Below are 18,698 nucleotides of genomic sequence, written 5' to 3' on the forward strand. Positions count from 1 at the left end.
GTGGATCACTTGGTTAAGCATCTGACTTAAGCTCAGGGCATGATCTCAAGCTTCGTGGGTTCAATCCCCATGGTGGGTTCTTGCACTATGCTAACAGTGAGGAGCCTGCCTCAGATTCTCTGGCTCCCTCTCTCCCTGCTCCTCCCCCACTCACATTGTCTTTCTCAAAACTAAATTAATAAACATTAAAAATAATCTAAAATGTAAAGAATTTACAACGACATCTGGTTATCAAGTAAGCATACTGTAAATATTGGCTATTTTTATCATAATTACTTGTTTCTCTCATTAAATTCTAAATTGATGAGGGCAAGAATTATATTTATATTATTCCACGTTAAATTTTCAATGTGTAACAATAGTGGCTGTCACATACCAACGACTTGATAAATATATAATAGGGGAGCCTGGGGGGCTCAGTCGGTTGAGCGTCTGATTTCGGTTCAGGTCATGATCTCACGGTTCATGAGTTCAAGCCCCACGTCAGGCTCTGTGCTGACAACTCAGAGCCTGGAGTCTTCTTTGGCTTCTATGTCTCCCTCTCTCTCTTCCTCTTCCCTGCTTATGTATGTCCTCTCACACTCAAAAATAAATAAATACACATTTTTTTAAAAAGTCGAAGGATATTGAGTATTAAAAAATTTTTAAAATACTAGTAATAATTAGTACTAGTAGTAATACTAGTTTTTAATACTAAAATAGTTTTTTCGTGCTTTGCTTTATTTCAAAACTTATTCACAGATATTTATATAAAAAGTAAGTCAACTATGAATTGAATATATTATACCTGTAATAAAATGTTGACAAATATCATGTCTCTTTCATTTGAAATAATTGGGGACAGGATTTAAAAATAGGACATGCAATTCAACATAACTTAAAGGAAGGGTCCATAATTTCTATCCCTTTTGTTTTACATGTTAGATGTTATTGCAGTTCTCCAGCATTCCCTATTGACACTTATGGTATTTCAATGATAATCTGCATTCTCTTTTATTTGATGGCACTTGTTATATACGTATATTTTATACACAGAAATAATGAAATTTTGAAACTTGTTACACATATTTATGCTGGACATCTGAGAAGATAAGTATAGATTTCAGTGATCCTTTTGGTAGTCCAAATGGAACTTTTAGGTGTAACAGGGAATTTTCTGGTTCTCACAGTGTGTGCTGCATGGCCCATGGGAACACATAATTATTCAATAGACAAAGTCTTTAAAACTTCTCTAAATTAGAAGATTAATTTCATTGGCTTGATTCTCCTTCTTCATCTTTAGACAGTTTAATTATATCAATATGTAATCATCTAACCTCTATGTCTCCCACAGGGCCAGTGGTAATCATAACCAACAGATTTTCCCAAGACTCTGAGCTCATCTCCCAAATATAATTTGGGAGGAGAGGCCATGGTACTTAAAATGGGAGAGTCACTAGCAGTAGCAATCAATGGGACCAAATTAGTGAAAATAGATTGTGTTAAATGAGTCCTAAGGATAACCTTATTTTGTAATGAAGTCTTCCTGAGTTATTTTGTGTATTACGTGCATTTTGCTTATGATAGTTTAGTTGTAATTAAAGAAGAGCTTATTTTTGAGTAGTTTATAATTTTGTTTAAGATTCAATGAGTGATATGCATTGAGGAAGGAAGGCACTTGGGATGAGCACTGGGTGTTGTATGCAAGCAATGAATCACGGGAATCTACCCCCAAAACCAAGAGCACCCTTTATACACTGTATGTTAGCCAACTTGACAATAAATTACATTTAAAAAAAGGAGTCACATGGTCAATTTAAAGCATACAATTTATCTCTATTAATATAACACATTGTTAACAAATTAAAAATATTATCAATTCAAGATTTTAAAATGACAGACTCAAGAAGTTAAAAATATAATCTCTGTCACCAAGGCAACTGTACTGATTCTTTTAGATGGCAATCAAGTTCATTAAATTATTATGAGGCTGGTGGGTTTCAATGAATGCTTTTATCATTATGTTTTCTCTATATATCTCACAAGCGCTAGACAATATAAAATGTCTTCTTACAATTTGTCTTATTTTAATATTGAAAATTCAAATTATTTATTCATTTAAACATAGAATCTCTTTTGTATGATTTTGCCAATTGTGATTAGGACACAAAAGTTTAATTATGATAAATAACCAAGCAAGACTAGTTATCTATTTAGTGGCTAATTAAGGATTATTAAGGGAAAATATTATATTGAATACTGAGTAATTTAGATAAGCATTCTAAATCATTTGTAGGTATTTATATTTTCTATGATTTTTCTGATAATATTTCTATTGTATTGATAAACAAGTTTGAGGAAATCACACTACTGACCATTAATGAAGAGTATAAAAAGGAATATATACTTTCCCTCAAAGCTACCTAATATTTATGATTAAGTTGGTATACACTCAGATATAGTGTTAGACAATATTGAGAATAGTTTCCTTCAGGGATGTCGAATCCCATAAACATAAAAATGTTTGGGACCTTAATTTTGTTAGATTTGATTACTTGGTAAGGTTTTGTAAACTAAGCTCAACTTTTTCAAGAAAAATATTAGTCTCAATACTGCGTAATCTTGACCCCTACAAAAAACTTCAAAATAAATATGACAGTATCTGTCCAATCTCATTTTTGCCATTAGCTCAATAATCTTAGGTTAATCCATTTTTCCTCTTTGAATTGTACTTTTCCATCTATAAAATGAGATACTATTTCCCATGTGTTCATAAGCCAGACAGAGGTGTAAATGACTACAAACAATACCTTTTGTAAGATAATTGCTGGTGGACTTTATGGATTTAGATGATGTTTTGACTGTGTGTTTCATATTTGATGATAAACTAGACAAGATCAATGTGGCTGTACACCAGAATCATCTGGAGAGATATTAAAATGTATTCCTGAGCTACAGCCCCAAACTTAATCAATTAGTCTCTCATGGTGAGGAGCCTTTTAGGGATCTCCAATTTAAATAAGCTCTCAGGTGGTTTCAGAAGCACAGCCAGTAGTAGGAATTGTTGTCTAGACCAAAGTTTCTCAAATTTTAATGTGCATATGAGTCGCCTGGGGATCTTCTTAAAAATGCAGATTTTGATTCATTTCATTTGGTCTAGATGAAGCCTGGTTCTGCATTTCTAAATCACTCCCAGATGATGCTAATGCCGCTGTCCCATGATCAGATGAAACTCTTGGTGAAACTATTAACATGTGACATCACAATTTAATAATAAAATCATAAAATATTATAGCTAGATAGAATGTAATATCAGTAAAATCCAGCATTTTTGTTTTATAGATGTGAGAGCTGAGAGCCACTGGGATTAAGTGGCTTAACCATAGTAGGTAAACAGCAGAAGGGGAACCAATGCAAATATCTCCTCATAATATTCCTTCAAGTCTATCTCAATCACGTTTAAAATGTTGATGTGTTCAGCTGATGAGCATCAATTGTCAATAGTGATTCCAGTAGTCTAGGTTAATGTGACAGTGCTATTAACTTAGTTTGCATTTTATCATTCATGTTGGTATTTTTAATGGAAATTTATATAGAAGAACAGTCACTATGTATAAACAAAACATGTTATTATCCACTTATCTTCAACTCTCTCCCTTCCTGGTGTCACAATGCATAAAATCACTCATTTTTAGAATTAATCGTTTGGGTTGCAATTATTCTCACCCATGTTGTGAGTTAGAAACACATTTTGGGGGGAGGTTGAAAATACAGCTGCTTAAGGCTTGACCCCTGGAGATTCTGGCTGGGTAAATCTGAAGTGGGAAGGGATCTGGGATTCCAAATTAAAAAGACATCTGTGGCTTTCCTGCTAGAATTCATTATTGTTAACAGCATCCCTCCTCTAGTTTCAGGAACCAATCCTTTTTTAATCTCAGTATAAATAGTCCGGTTGATGCTAACCTCACTCTTTACTCCCAATAGTGAGTCTATTCTCTAGGTCTTGACAAAGTGCAGGTCCCTGGCAAACTGATTGATTCTAAGAAAGGCATGTTACTCAATAGAGATCAATGAGAGTCAACTACATTGTTTTTGCTGAAATACTTGGGGAAAAGCATAGGCTCCTTTTCTGAGTTGCTAAAGTAAGATACTTTTGGCCTCATGCTTCTGGTCATTGTAATTGCCACTAAGGAGAGGAAAGCCTGTCTGAGAATTAAGCAGATGCAGGAAAGCAGGGTCAGGAGCAAAGAGAGAGGATTTACTAATCACATTATTAAAAAACCTATATCTAACCATCCCTAAAGCCAGTTTTGCTCTTGTATCTTTCAGTCACTCCAACCATTAAAGTATTCTTTCTATTAAGTCAGTTTGAAATGAATTTTAGTCTCTTGTCATTTGAATCTGATACACAGAGTTGAGAACCACTGGGATGTTTTCTGTTTTGCTTTATTCTGAATTCATTTTATTTTTCAATAAACCATTCTAAAAACACATAATCTGGAATATGTAGCACTTTAAGCCATCTGTATGCAACCAACACCTCATTTCTTATGGTTTTAAGACAGGAAACCTACATATCTGGAGAGAATAGAGTCTAGAATAAATGAATGACACCTAACAGCTTCCCATTCATACACTTCTTCGATACTTATCCAATCTGATTTATAGGTAAGATCAAAGCAACACTGAGATCAGATTTTGGTGTCAGCATCATGGGAAAGAAGGGTTTCTGAGACAACTCAACTCAGACCCAACCATTTTAATATTTCTTGTTGGAGCAGGAATAATCTCAGTGCTTTCTTTGGCATGTCCCTACAGGCTCTGGTTCCACATACTATTATTTGTGGTAGTATCTCCCTACTGTTATTTACTTACTAATCATCCTGGTTCTAGTTTGCTTGCCTCGATGGAAATGAGCTCTTTCTAGTAGCACAAGATACAAAAGTTGACTGACCCATTAGATCCAGAGTTCACTATAGCTGCAACCCCATTGAGAAGTGAATCTCTGGATCACTCACCAGATCTTCCTTTACCTCAACCTTCTCAGACTTTTTTAGTCTGAGTCCACCTCCAAGCCTGCTGTCTGTTCTCTCTGTGCTTTGTCACCCTGTCATTGTAGGTCTGATCAATAATAAGAAAAACAGGCAGAAGATAAAGCAGTGAGTTCCTTGTGTAGCCCCAGGGTAATATGCAGCTCTGCAGTTATGGAAGTGAGTTTTGATTCAGACTTACTGTGTGAAGAGGTCCAAAGATAAATGTATCTATTTAACAAGGTTACTAGGGCCTACCTAGTAACCAATATTCTGAGCCTATGAATTTTAACAAGTTTAGTCGCCTTTCCATTTCCTCTCCTTTTTTCACTCACCATATTTTTCAGACACTTAATGTTCAGCCTGGTGTAAGCCACTGAAGCTGCCAGCAAAGATGGATGCAATGAAATCTTTGGCACAGAAACTTGTCCATCTATCTTACTCCCGATGACGTGATACAACCTTCTCAATGGCCTAATCCTAAAGTCTTGAATATTTATGATGCACGCATTTCCTGGTTCTTCCTCATTCACCCTGGCTGCAAAGAGCTATTGTGGGTTTCAATCAAGTGAGAAAAATACACAATAAGAGAACTCAGTTTAAATTTACTGGGTTCTTTTCAACCCGAGGAGTTTTAGGGAAATTTAAAAACATGACTATAAGGAGGATGTAATTTGTTGTGCTCTAAGTAGAGAAGAGCCTCTGCCTCCGCTGTTGACATGCATCAGGTACAATCTTACAGAATCAGCTTTCATATTTGAGTCCAGTTCAAATTTAAGGACAGGTCCTTATTTCAAAGAGCAAGTAATTAGGCAACAAGGAAATTCAATGTAATGTAGTGGGGTCTCTAGTTCCGTTCTCTAAGGCAAACAATGATTTAACACGTAAGGCCACCAATGCCCCTAATATTGAAAAACAGTTCTTCCTTCCCAAAAAACTGAATGTGCATAGATCCAAATGACTAAAACTATTTTTTCTTAACTTTAAATCTAGACATGGAAATGACATTATAAAATGTGATTTCTTGTCAGGAGACTATTGTTGTCTTCTAAAATTACATATTCCAAAGGACATAACTGTTATAATGATTATTCTTATGTACAGAGTTACTACAGACTGAGGTTTAACTAAGAAAAAACTGTAAAAGGGAAATAAGTATATTCATTATGTTGCACTGAGAAATGTGAGTACAAAAAAATTAAAAAGCTATATATCCCTTAAAGAATTATACTCTCTGTCGATGTTTACCCAATCTGAAAAGTCAGCCTCACATAAAGACCAATACAGAAATGTGAGAGAAAAATCATGCTAGGTTTCTGATAAACTGGTAATTTATTTTTGAAAAAGAAACAGAAAAATACCTACACCTATGATGAATGGGTATATATTCTTAACTTTCCTTTAAGAATACTAGATTTTCACTCTCTCTCTCACTTTCTTCCTCTATCTCTTAAGCTCTCCCTCTCTATCTGTTTGTGTTAGTAAGCCTGCTATGCTATTAACTTTGGCTTGGAGAATTTATGAATAATTAAGAGAATTAAAACTATTTATGTATTTTTATTATATTTCTATTTTTTCCCAAAACAGAGTTTATCCATTTGCTGTATAATTAGTTATTCATATTTTCATCCACTTTAAGTTCAGTTTGCATATGATCACATCATCATTATGAAATATGCAATGCCCCAATTATTTGATCTCATTTACTATCTCAATTGATCATCTATTCATTAAATTTTTCAGTAAGGTCTTTTCAGTACATTATAGTAAATAAGGTGATCTTTTTAGTCATATGCAATTACTTGGCTGTAGAATACAATGTTACATTGATCCTGATTTTGGTAGGGAATAATTAACTTTATTAGCCATATGATATAAAAGCTCCATTACAGTCATTTATTTATTATCTTATTTCACAAATTTTCATCATCAACATTTGGGAATATTGTACCCAAAGACTTATATGTTCTCCTCCACCTAGCATATTGCTTGAACCATAAAAAACACTTGAAAAAGATTTACTGAAAAATAAATTTACTGAAGGGATAAAACATGTCAGTGTCCTGAACTAGTGATTACCTCTACATGAGTCAACATTGTAGACTATGGTGGAAATGAGCCCTCATGTTCTGAATATTCTCACTGAGAATCCTCAGGTTATCCAGAAAAGAAAATGCTCATTTTCATTACAGTGACATTAATTTTTTTCCCTTTGACATTACCTTGGCAAACCTTGGAAAACCGCATCTCCTTCCATATTTTGAAGATAACTTCTAAACTTTTTATCATAGTTAAAAAGTTGCAAATAATTTACAGGTTATTATGAATTTTGGCTTTTGAAAATAAAATTTCTTCATGTCTCTAAAAAAATCAGGTGAATGGACTCTAAATACTACAATGTTGTGAGACTCTTCATTATGGATTTAAAATATCACAACAAGCTCTTTTTTAACATTTGGAAATTGTATATCTTTATTCTTTTTAAATTCATATTTTCACTCCATTTCTTTCACAAAATTTCATTCAAGAACAATATATTTTTATCACTGGGAATTTTTTTCTTGATTAAACTATGATATAGCGTAACTTATATACTTTTTTCCCTAGAAAAAAGTTTATAAATTGAAATCTTGAATTTATTTCATATCCTATGGTTATAAGAATCTAAAGGTTACTATCTTAAGAATTTTTATAAAATATAATTAAACCTGAAAAGCAAAATTATATTAGAAAGACATCTATCTCTTCATGAGATGCATAAAACTTCAATAAGTTTATGGGTTTGTGGATATGATATACAGATGGGATTAGATAAGATTCAACAAAAAATCTAACCTTCTTGTTTACTTTTAACGATACAAATGTTGAGAAGCCTTATGAAAATGTATGCATACATGCATACATATGCCTTATGCATGAACATGTATATAAGAGCTACACATACATGCACACACACACATACACAGAGATGACAATTTTATTACAGTAATGTTTACTTTTTTAAGTGTTCTTCCAAGTAATGTTAAAATGACATAGGGAATTAATAAGAAATTTATTTTCAATGATCTCTCAGCTGAGTAATTGATTAATGCTTTCTTCAGTTATATTGGAAACAAAGGTCTGAAAAACACATGATTTGCAAAAGATTTACTACTCTATTCTGAAAGTCATTTACTTTCTGAATTCCCTGGAAGTAAAATGATTTTATTAGGCTCTCCAAATGACTGCTAGATATTTCTACTATTCTCAAATAGGAGTACTTGTGCAACCAACCAATTTTCCAGAAAGGATAAAAAAAACCCAAAATATTGTAAATTGTAACGATTTTGGATAAAATTATGTCTTGCTTTAGTATATTCATCTAAACCCTGGGTACTGCTCACTTTATTTATGTTTGCCATTGTTATTTATAATGTTTTCCATGTTAGCTAATAGACAAACCAGCTTTTATTTTCAAACCTCTTACTCAAATCAAATTTACCTATCTCAAAAAATATAATTTTGTTTTGCAGTTCAAGAATAATTTTAGTTTGGGGGTGCCTGGGTGGCTCAGTCGGTTAAGCGGCCGACTTCGGCTCAGGTCATGATATCATGGTCCGTGAGTTTGAGCCCCGCGTCAGGCTCTGTGCTGACAGCTCAGAGCCTGGAGCCTGTTTCGGATTCTGTGTCTCCCTCTCTCTGACCCTCCCCCATTCATGCTCTGTCTCTCTCTGTCTCAAAAATACATAAACGTTAAAAAAAATTAAAAAAGAATAATTTTAGTTTGCATCTTGAGGAAATTATTAAGAAAGAATAAATTTTGCAACACAACTGGAAGATATGTCATTAAAAGTAGATGAAAAGGCTAAAATGAGGTGGAGTTAACATAATAAATTTATTTTATTTAAACTTTTTAAAAATTTTTATTTATTTATTTTTAGAGAGAGAGAGCACATGTACACAAGTGGGGAGAGGGACAGAGGAAAGAGAGAGAGAGAAAGAGAGAGAGAGGGAGAGAATCTTAAGCAGGCTCCATGCTCAGCATGAAGCCCAACAGGGGGCTTGATCCCATGACCCAGGAATCATGAACTGAGCTGAAATCAAGTCAGACTCTCAACAGACTGAGCCACCCCTAATAAATTTATATTACTAATAAGTTATAAAAATCAGACAAACCAATATTCTATTTTACCTTATTTTATTTGGACTAATGTCATGTAATGTATACATAAAATTTTCAATTGTTTATGAAGCTAAGAGCATGATAAAGAGTTTGAAATTTCAGCAATATATATGTGAAGGGATATCAAATTCTAAGGTTTTACTTTTGGGACTTAATAAATATGTTTCAAATATAAAAGAAATGACTCATAATTTTGTTAACTACCATAAAGTTGTATAATGTATTAAGCATTACATATATTTAAATATGTATATTTAAAAACAGTAGCTAGCATATAGTTTTATACTTTTTATTAATAGGAGGTAGAAAATACATGTAATATAAATAGCATATAATGAATAAATGTTGCATAATGTATTATACATATATACACACATGTTCATATATGTGTATATACATAGAGTAAATTGTTTCCTCAACTAGTATATGACTTAAGTTTTTGTCAGTAGGAGATATAAAATACTAAGCATTTTACATTAGATGAAATAATATGAGATTTGGCTATAATTAGATTAGATATTTTATAATATAATTACATAAAATGTTGTTAATTCAGTGCATCTTAAAAGTTTGGTTGTCTCAGAAAATATCCCAGCTATATTTAAAAGAATCAATGTCACTAAACTACACTGCTTTGGTTGTTTCAAAGTGCTCTTTCAAGCCAATGACAGTTCGCAAGATCATATATTGAGAATAACTGGAAAGGATTATTTATTTTTAAATTTTTAAAAGCCCTTGATAGCTTTTAGTATTTCCTACCTATACTCTTTTTGCTTTGCTCTTGAATCTCCCTCAAGAGCAATCCAATCTTTTACATTATTCAGCTAAATAAAAGGTAAAGTCATTAAGTGAAACTTATCGTTGCTCTAATCTCCAATCTCCTCCACACCATCATATCTCTGGTGTCAGAACATCCCACCATGAAAAAGAGCACTTGTGTATCAAAATCATGCTTCTCCTTTAGCAGACGTATGAGGATGGACCAGAAAGACCAAGAAAGAGGTCAAGACCTTTCCTCTTGGTCTTTCTGGTCAGCATTCTAGCAATTTTAGGATGGGCGAAGTCTATTTCTTTATGCTGTAAAGTAGAATACTATTATGAACTTAGGTGTGTTTTCAGGCAAATTACTTTTAAGAAAGCATACAGATGTAATTACATTCCTTTATAGCTATCTGTACTTGTGTACCCTGGGAAAGTAAGGAGTCAACATCCATAACGTGTACTGTACCGGGAAGAAGTTACATAACAGGAGATCCAGATATGATAAAAAAAAGCACACCTACCATACACAGCCAAAAACTGTTTCAGGAATTATGATTTACAACGGTATTTGTTTCTCATAGTTATAAGTTTCAAATAATTATATAATAAAATATAAAATTTTATAATGATTCAGTGCCTTGGACTCATCATATAGTGTTTGTTAATAGAATTTACTATTTTAAAATTTTGACAAGCTGAAAAGTAAATATGCATAAAGAATATAAAGACACTAGGTACTACATCTAATGCCCTGAAGCTATATTTATTTATAACAACATAAGCCACAGAATTGCAGATTCAAAAATGTCATCCATATTAATAATTTATTTAATAATCAACCCTCAACTCTGAGATTGACTCAACCATTATTCTACATCAAATTCGACCTGTGAACTCCACCCATAAATAACAGGATGGCTGAGTTTTTAGTTTGATGAAAATAGCAACTGGACAAATGAAACTAACATTTTAAGTGCATTTAAATAAAATGCTTCATACAGACACAGGACAGTTAAATAAACAATTCCACGGCCTGATGACTTAGGTAATATAAAATGGATAAATAGTATTGAATATATCTGAATGGGAAAGAGCATTCACGAGGAGACCAACAATCATTTACTTATGGATGAAAATCAAATGTTTTAAGAGACTGTCATTCTAGATTACCAAAAACATACTTCTTAAACCACAATTTTTAAATATGCAAATGTATAAAATAATCCATCATAAAATAGAGATAAGTTCATAGCATCTCTTCTCTAATAATAATATTTGAAATTTGCTTTTAAAAACAGAATACATAAAAAGTAAATAAATGAAAATAAAAACAGAATATGTATTGGAAATGTTTTGTTTTTAGAAATGTTTGTAAAATATTATATATTGCCTTAAAACTCTCATCGCCTCTATGACTCTACAAAGGAAAAGACTATAAATAAAAAATAGTAATTGTAATGAAATATATTTCCTTCAGTCTACTTTAACTAACGTTCATTATTACATAGCGTTTATACCCAAGGTAGGGTATCTGTTTCCTCAAATGTCCATTCATGCAACCCTCTGAATTATATTATTAAGAAAATAATAATAAGCGCCTGGGTGGCTTAGTTGGTTAAGTGTCTGACTTTGGCTCAGGTCACGATCTCATGGTTTGTGAGTTCGAGCCTTGCATCAGGCTCTCTGCTGACCGCTTGAAGCCTGGAGCCTGCTTCAGATTCTGTGTCTCCCTCTCTCTCTGCCCCTCCCTTGCTTATGCTCTGTCTCTCTTTGTCTCTCAAAAATAAATAAATGTTAAAAATTAAATATATATATCTATTTAATATATATACATTCAGATGATTTTAAGTCTACTCTTCTTTTGGTAATCTTTCAAGACATTAGTGTACATGGTTTTAAACACATATATCACTTAGACTGTTTTAACTAATGAGCATTGTTGACATGTTTTTTAAAAAAAAAGTATTCTTAACAGCTATTTAATAGTGTTTCTGTTGATTTTATAAAATACGGCAATAATTTAAAGAATAATAATTAAACAGCTTTATGCAGATTTGCAATTTATGCTAATCATTACATGAAACAATTTAAAAATAATCCCATAGGGAAATTCAAATCAAAAGGAAAGAACAGACTATTAAATTCTAGATATTGATTTATGAAGAATATGATCTTATGATTTTCTTGTAGAATTCAATTTATAAGTAAGAAAATATTTGTTTTTCTCCCTTCCTTTTCTGATTGGAATACACAATATACATAACCTTTTGTTTCCAGACAATGGCTAGTAACTCATTAGCTTAAACTTTTACTGTGTTCTAGGCACTATCCATTGGAGATCAGCTATTAAAAAAAAAAAAAAAAAAGCTGTTTCTAACCTCAAGAAGTTTAAAACTAATCTAGAATCTCTAAACCTGGATTTGATGGCTGAACTATGGCTTGAGTTCTTACATTCTCATTCTGGATTTGTGATCATGAAACCTTTCTCCTCTTGATAACTTCACAAACACTTTCATTTCTGGCTTTCTCACATTTGAGTATCACTAGCTCAGCTCTCTTTTGTTGGATAAGTTACAAATTCAAATTTTCCAAATTAACATAAACTAAATGGATTTTACCCCAGAGAGTGAGATAATCATCATCTCCTCAGGCAAGGCTAAAGCTCTAAATTTGGATCCCACTGTTTGTATCTATAGGAGGTCTAGGCAGATAGCAAGAGAAGCCAGCAAGTTCTCCCCTGGAGTAAACACTCCCCAAAGCCTCTGCTGAATATGTGCAGCGATGACTAAAACATCACAATTGTATCAAGTCTGGCTATGTGTTGGCTGTTTCTCATTCCAAATATACCTCAGGAAGGTATCCTTTCTCCTTTTGTCCCTTCTAGAAATAATTCTCCCTTCTTCCTATAAAAATACTTGCCCCTCTGAGGTTTTTGCCCCATAGCCATACCTCTTTGTCCTAGCCATATTGCTTCCATCTCTTGGATTCATGACAATCATGGGCAGTTATTGAAAAGCCTGGCAAAATCTATTTCTGCAAAGAATCCCTCCATACCAAATCCAAGTACACCCAGGTGACTCTATTCCTTTGGGATGATGCATGGCACATACTGACTGATATGTCTTTGCCTCCAAGATTATTATTTTGCACACTATCTCATATACCCTGTCCCCTACTTATCACCTAAAAATGAAGAATATTAATAGTGACAGTAAAATAAGAAGAAAATGAATAAAAGTTTAAAATCTGGCCACAGTGAGAATAAAGAAAATGGGCATCACCATTTTCTGGGCCATTTCTGTGTCTACTGAATTCACTCCTCATTCCTATAATTCCAACTCACACAGATCTATGTGTAGATGAATTCACACATATGCTGAAGAAGGCACCAAGTAATCAACTGAAAAATAATAGGGTCAGCTTTATTGGAGAGAATGGAGTATTTCTCTACCTACCTATAAAATTTGATCTAATCATCAAACAAAAACTGTACATTGAAAGTACATTAAGGTTCCAAATCATGTAAAATACATTTTGAGTCATGCTGAAAAATGAGCATTACCATAAAAGGGAGAAAATGCATTATTAAAGGTAAAAACAACCAACCTTTTTGTTTCAAGGGAGGCTCCTCTATTTCTCCTAGACCAAGACAAAAACAGTGAATTAGAAAAACCTTTAGCTTAGCATAATACTGTTTCTCCATTTTCCCATTTTCTTTTGTTCATTAAAAAAGCCATCCATTAGTTTTGACATTAGTAGTCTTTATATTACTTTGCCTCCCAAATTCCAGTTTTTAAGTATAAACTTTGTTTATGTACATTTATGTGAGATAGTTTCACTTTTATGAGTTCAATAAAAGTGTGGCAGCAATCCAAATTATACATTATAGTTCATATATCATGTTCATTTCTATTCTCTATTGTTCATCTCGACCTCTCACTGGGGCCAAACAAATACAAATTCAGACAAAGTCATAGAGAGGTCTAAAATAATAAGAGCTTTCCTGGTAGTCAAGGTAGTCTGATGACTGAGGCTGGCCCTAAAAAATGTCATGTAGAAGACAAGATCATTATGCTTTGTTCTTTTCACATCCATTCAATAGCAGTTTATGTATGGTTGGAGTTTATTTTCTTTTGTTTATTAATATATATGAGAAAGTACATAGGTTAGCTGCATAATTGTGACATTTAGTACATTTCCCTCCATCACACCTCCATTTGGTTCAATCAATTTACTTTTTATTATGATTTTAGGAGAATTGCTTTCTGCTATTTGACTATGAATATGACTTACATGTATAAAACATATGTCTATCAAGTTTTACTGTTGTTATTTCAATCTTCTGAAGGATAAACTTGAGAAATAGCTACAATTTTTTTCCCAAAGAAGCATATAAATGTGAGTTCCTATTGTGAGTTTGTAGTATTGCATAATAAGACCCTCTCTACTATAATGCTACCCTCATGGTAGCATTTAATGTTGACATCTTTGTCATAAAGGCAGATAAGCCATAAGATGAAAGCCAAATAGAGACCAATTTACTGAGTTTGGCAGCCTGTTGATAAGCTATTAGAACTCAGAAGTGTATTCATTTTGGGTTAGCCTGACCCAAGTGCTCATTTGTATTTTAACTTAAGAAAACCACTGTAATACATAACTAAAATTGGTCCAAGAAGTTAGATGTATCTCTATGCTTTGTACCTTTATCAGTGTCCTCATCCCCATCATCATCATCTTCTTCATCACCCTCAGACGAGATGATGTCAGACAACAAAGAAAAGAAGCCATAGACCCAGTCGGTGGTTTCTTCCACAGCATCATGTACGAGTTTTAGAGGATCTGAGCCAATCTTGGAAATAGAGCTTGCTAAAAGTAATTAAAAATAAGAGAAAAATTTTACAATCATCCCCAAAGAAGCTAAGGAAAGCTGTTTTTACTGATTTGTGCTTTTGACACAAAATATGTCAATTTTATAAATGTAAATATCTCTTAGCTACAACTTTTTGGGGGGCTCAGAAATAGAAAGTACATTTTGTCATAGTATGCATAGGTATTCAGTTAAAAAAAAGTTTTTGAATATCTATGGTACCAAACACTATTTAGTTACCAAGAAAGAAATTGTCCTTGAAAAGCTTATAATCTAAATAGTAGTTTAACACAGGGCAAAATTAGAAATGGATTGAAATAATGTGTATCTATGTTATTCAAATTGGTATATCCACTGTAAGTTATGGATGTTCAGGCACAGAAGAAATCACTGTTGGCCCATATTATACTGGAAAGCATCATGGAGAAGATGGCTCTGTAAATTTTCAGCAAACAATAAGTTCCAAGTTGACTTAAGTAGCTGTGACTCAAGTAAGAGCGATAGGTCCATTTATTATAATTTGTGATATATCAGAAAAAGTCTGGAATTGTCAAGGTAGTATTTATATCAGGTTCCAGCTAGATCCAATTTGTTTATCCTTATTAGGCATCCTAGTACCTAAAAATAAAAAACATTTAAATTTCTAGTAATTTTAGTAGATAGAGTTAGGAAAACCTGAAGTCTATAAATCTTCCATTTTTTATATCCTAGGAGATATAAACTATTTGCTAAATGGGAGATTAAAAACTAAAAATGCAAGCAAATAGACATAATAGATATTTCTAGAATGTTTTTCTTCTCATTTTAATTTTATGAAAACTACTCTGAGGGGGTAAGAGTAACCTCTATTATCTGACTGAAGAGGAGATCTATCTAGAAATATGGTATAAGTTGCAACTGACTTTCCGTCAATCTATAATTAAATTTTAGATTTGTTTTCCTTAACTTTATTTATTTTTATTTATTTTTAATTTTTTAATTTAAATTTTATTTAGCCAACATACAGTGCAATATTGGCTTCAGGAGTAGAATTCAGTAATTCATCACTTACATACAACACCTAGCATTCATCACAAGTGATGATTTTTAATACCCATCACCCATCTAGCCCGTCCCCACCCATCTCCCTCTGTTTTCCTTAATTTTAAAAACTATTTTAGTTTCTCAGAGATTCTTCTCCATTTGATATGTTAAAGGACTACAATTATACCAACATATTATATTATCTAAAGGTTAAGTATTCTAAAATTAAGCTTTTGTTCTGATAGAGAGAAGTCGCTGGTAAGTTTGAACAAAGGAATGATATGATTTGACTTGTGTAACTTCACTCGCTGTGTTGAGGATTCAAAGAATGCCAGGTTGGAAACAGGGAGATCAGTAAGGAGCCAAATGGAATAATCAAGGAGAATGATGATTATGGTGATTTCTATCAGGATGATTGTGTGGTCATGAAATGTGGTCAGCTGAATGTATTTAAAAGATAGAAGTAATAATACAGGCTTACAGTTTGGCTCTTAGGTATGAAAGAAAGATACAGGTACAGGATAACTTCAAGGTTTGTGGCATGAAATACTGGAAGGATGGAAATGTCATTTGTTGGAATGAGGAGGTCTGGAGAGAAACAGGGCTTTATAGGGGTGGTATACAAGTACCTGAGTTTTAGATTCATCATACTCTAGTTGCCTATTAAACATCTATGTGCAGATGTAGACATTTTTACAACTCAATATGACCTACAAAAGAGAAGTCCTAGCTGAAGATAGAAATTTGGGAGTTCAGCAGAGGTATTCAAAATCATGATACTGAACGAAATCAAGGAAGTGGACCCAGGAGCACTCCCACATTTAGAAGACAGAGAGATCAGTCAGAAAAACAACAGCAATTGATTATGACAAGGAGAGATGAGAAAGACAGAGACAGAGATATTGACACATACATCCGGAGAGAGAAAGAAAGAAGCAGAAAAAAGAGAGCATAACGTCCTAGATGTCAAGTGAGGAAATTGTCTTGTGGAGGATACAGTGATCAACAGGCAAAAGTTGCGGATAGGTCAGGTAAAATCAAGACTGAGAATAGACCTTGAAATTTAATGAGAATAGACCTTTAGATTTAATGAGGAGGATGTCATTGGTGACCTTCAAAGGGCTGGTTTAGTGGAATGCATTCACGACCAAATGGGAATAATGTAAAGGTGGTAAGTACATTTTATTGAAAGTAAATGACAAGAGTTTGGGCAATGTTTAAAGAGAACTAGTATCATAGTGGGTTTTCTGTTGTTAACATTGTTTAAAATGGGAAGAATATTCCATTTTATGCTGATGGGGAAGATCCCACAGAAAGGGGAAAAGTGTGTGCTCGCTCAGGCAGTGCATATACTAGAAAGGGGGAAAGTGATACAATAGAAGGGAATTCTGGGAAACTTTTATATGTTCTATTTCTGGGGATTCACAGCTCATTCAAGGAGGCCAAGTTACAAAATGTTGGTTTCAGAAAAACTTATCTCAGTGATTCAGTGACGGTGTAACTTTACTCTTTGGACCTTATTTTACTGCATTCTGGAGAGTTTCGTGTGAGCAAGATATGGTAGTCTGAATGGTAAGATTAAACCTTAGAGAAAGGAAATGAAATGGAATTTTATAATTGCAATGGAAAAATTTTAAAGAATTATATGTAAGGAACTGGATTGTAATGGCACCATTAAATGTATATTTTAGCACTAGTATATTTTATATCTAATGGAAGAATACTGCAAATGGGATTTTTATTATCTGAATAGAGTGAGACCATTTCCCCATTTCCCTTCTTTCTAAATGTTCACTGAGGAACTTAACAATAAAATCCAACAAAATAGATATCAGTTTAATTATCCTTATGCCTAAATGCACTATATATACTCTGCAGACATGTATATTGCCTGCTTCTAAAATAGTCAAATCAGGATGTTTTCATGAAGTCAATGTTGCTGACTTAAGATCAGCCTCTGATTTTAGCTATGTGAACAACAACTTTAAAAACATAGATATAGATATGCATACAGATATAGATTATAGGTATATCTTAAATAAGACAGTAGTCCTCAAGGTGATTCTTATTCCCTTTTTCAGACATCACATTCAAATTATATCATGGGAATAATATTATACAATGCAACTGAACCTTTTATTGATTTTTTAGTACATTTTCTTACCTTTCATGTTTCCATGAGTTAAATTAAATATATTACATTGAGGGTCATCATAAAAATAATAGTAGCTAACAGTTTAAATAGAGTGTATTTTACCCACAAGATACCACTCTAAGAACTAAATGTATATTAACCCACATTTTTTTCAATAACCCAATGATGTAGCTATATTATATATTTTAAATAAGAAAACTGAGGTACAGAGAATGTAAATGAGATGCCTAAGGTTACATAGTTATTGTGATGGAGGCTGATTTTGCACCCTCCAGAGTATGACTCTTACCTATGCTATACTGTTACCAACAAAGAAAAATATGAATTCACCATTGGTTCTGGAGTCAGATATTAGATGAGATATTCTGGGAGGAGGTTTTCTTGCTGTTAAAAGGAGAAACAAGGACTTTGATGCATGGGAACATAAAGCCCAGGGCTGCTGTAACCACCTTATAACCGTGAAGACAGTAGCTGATTCACTGAGGAAGGCAAAGGTTAAAAATGAAAAAACTTGTGTCCATATGACATTGGTGAGGCATTGAATTATCCAATCTTGGAATAATCGCCCTACTTCCAGAGCTTCTGTTATGTGAGATAAGAAATGTTTCTCAGTGTTCAAGTCACTCTTAATTGTATCTTATATTTTTTTTTTAAAAAATATACCACCAGGTGCAGGGAAACTGCTCTAGGCTCCTTATGATCAGTAATTGGATTCTTGGC

General features: G+C 33.1%; 1 protein-coding gene across 1 annotated transcript in view; it reads right to left on the bottom strand.

Moving 5' to 3' along the window:
• Positions 1–18,698, bottom strand: part of TRDN (triadin) — a 305,883-nt gene that overhangs the window by 269,281 nt on the left and 17,904 nt on the right. The window contains 2 exon segments of the mRNA XM_047860375.1: positions 13,540–13,572; positions 14,635–14,799. Of these exon segments, the coding sequence (XP_047716331.1) occupies positions 13,540–13,572; positions 14,635–14,799 (198 nt within the window).

This window comes from Prionailurus viverrinus, chromosome B2, assembly GCF_022837055.1.
Source record: "Prionailurus viverrinus isolate Anna chromosome B2, UM_Priviv_1.0, whole genome shotgun sequence".
Lineage (NCBI taxonomy): Eukaryota > Metazoa > Chordata > Mammalia > Carnivora > Felidae > Prionailurus > Prionailurus viverrinus.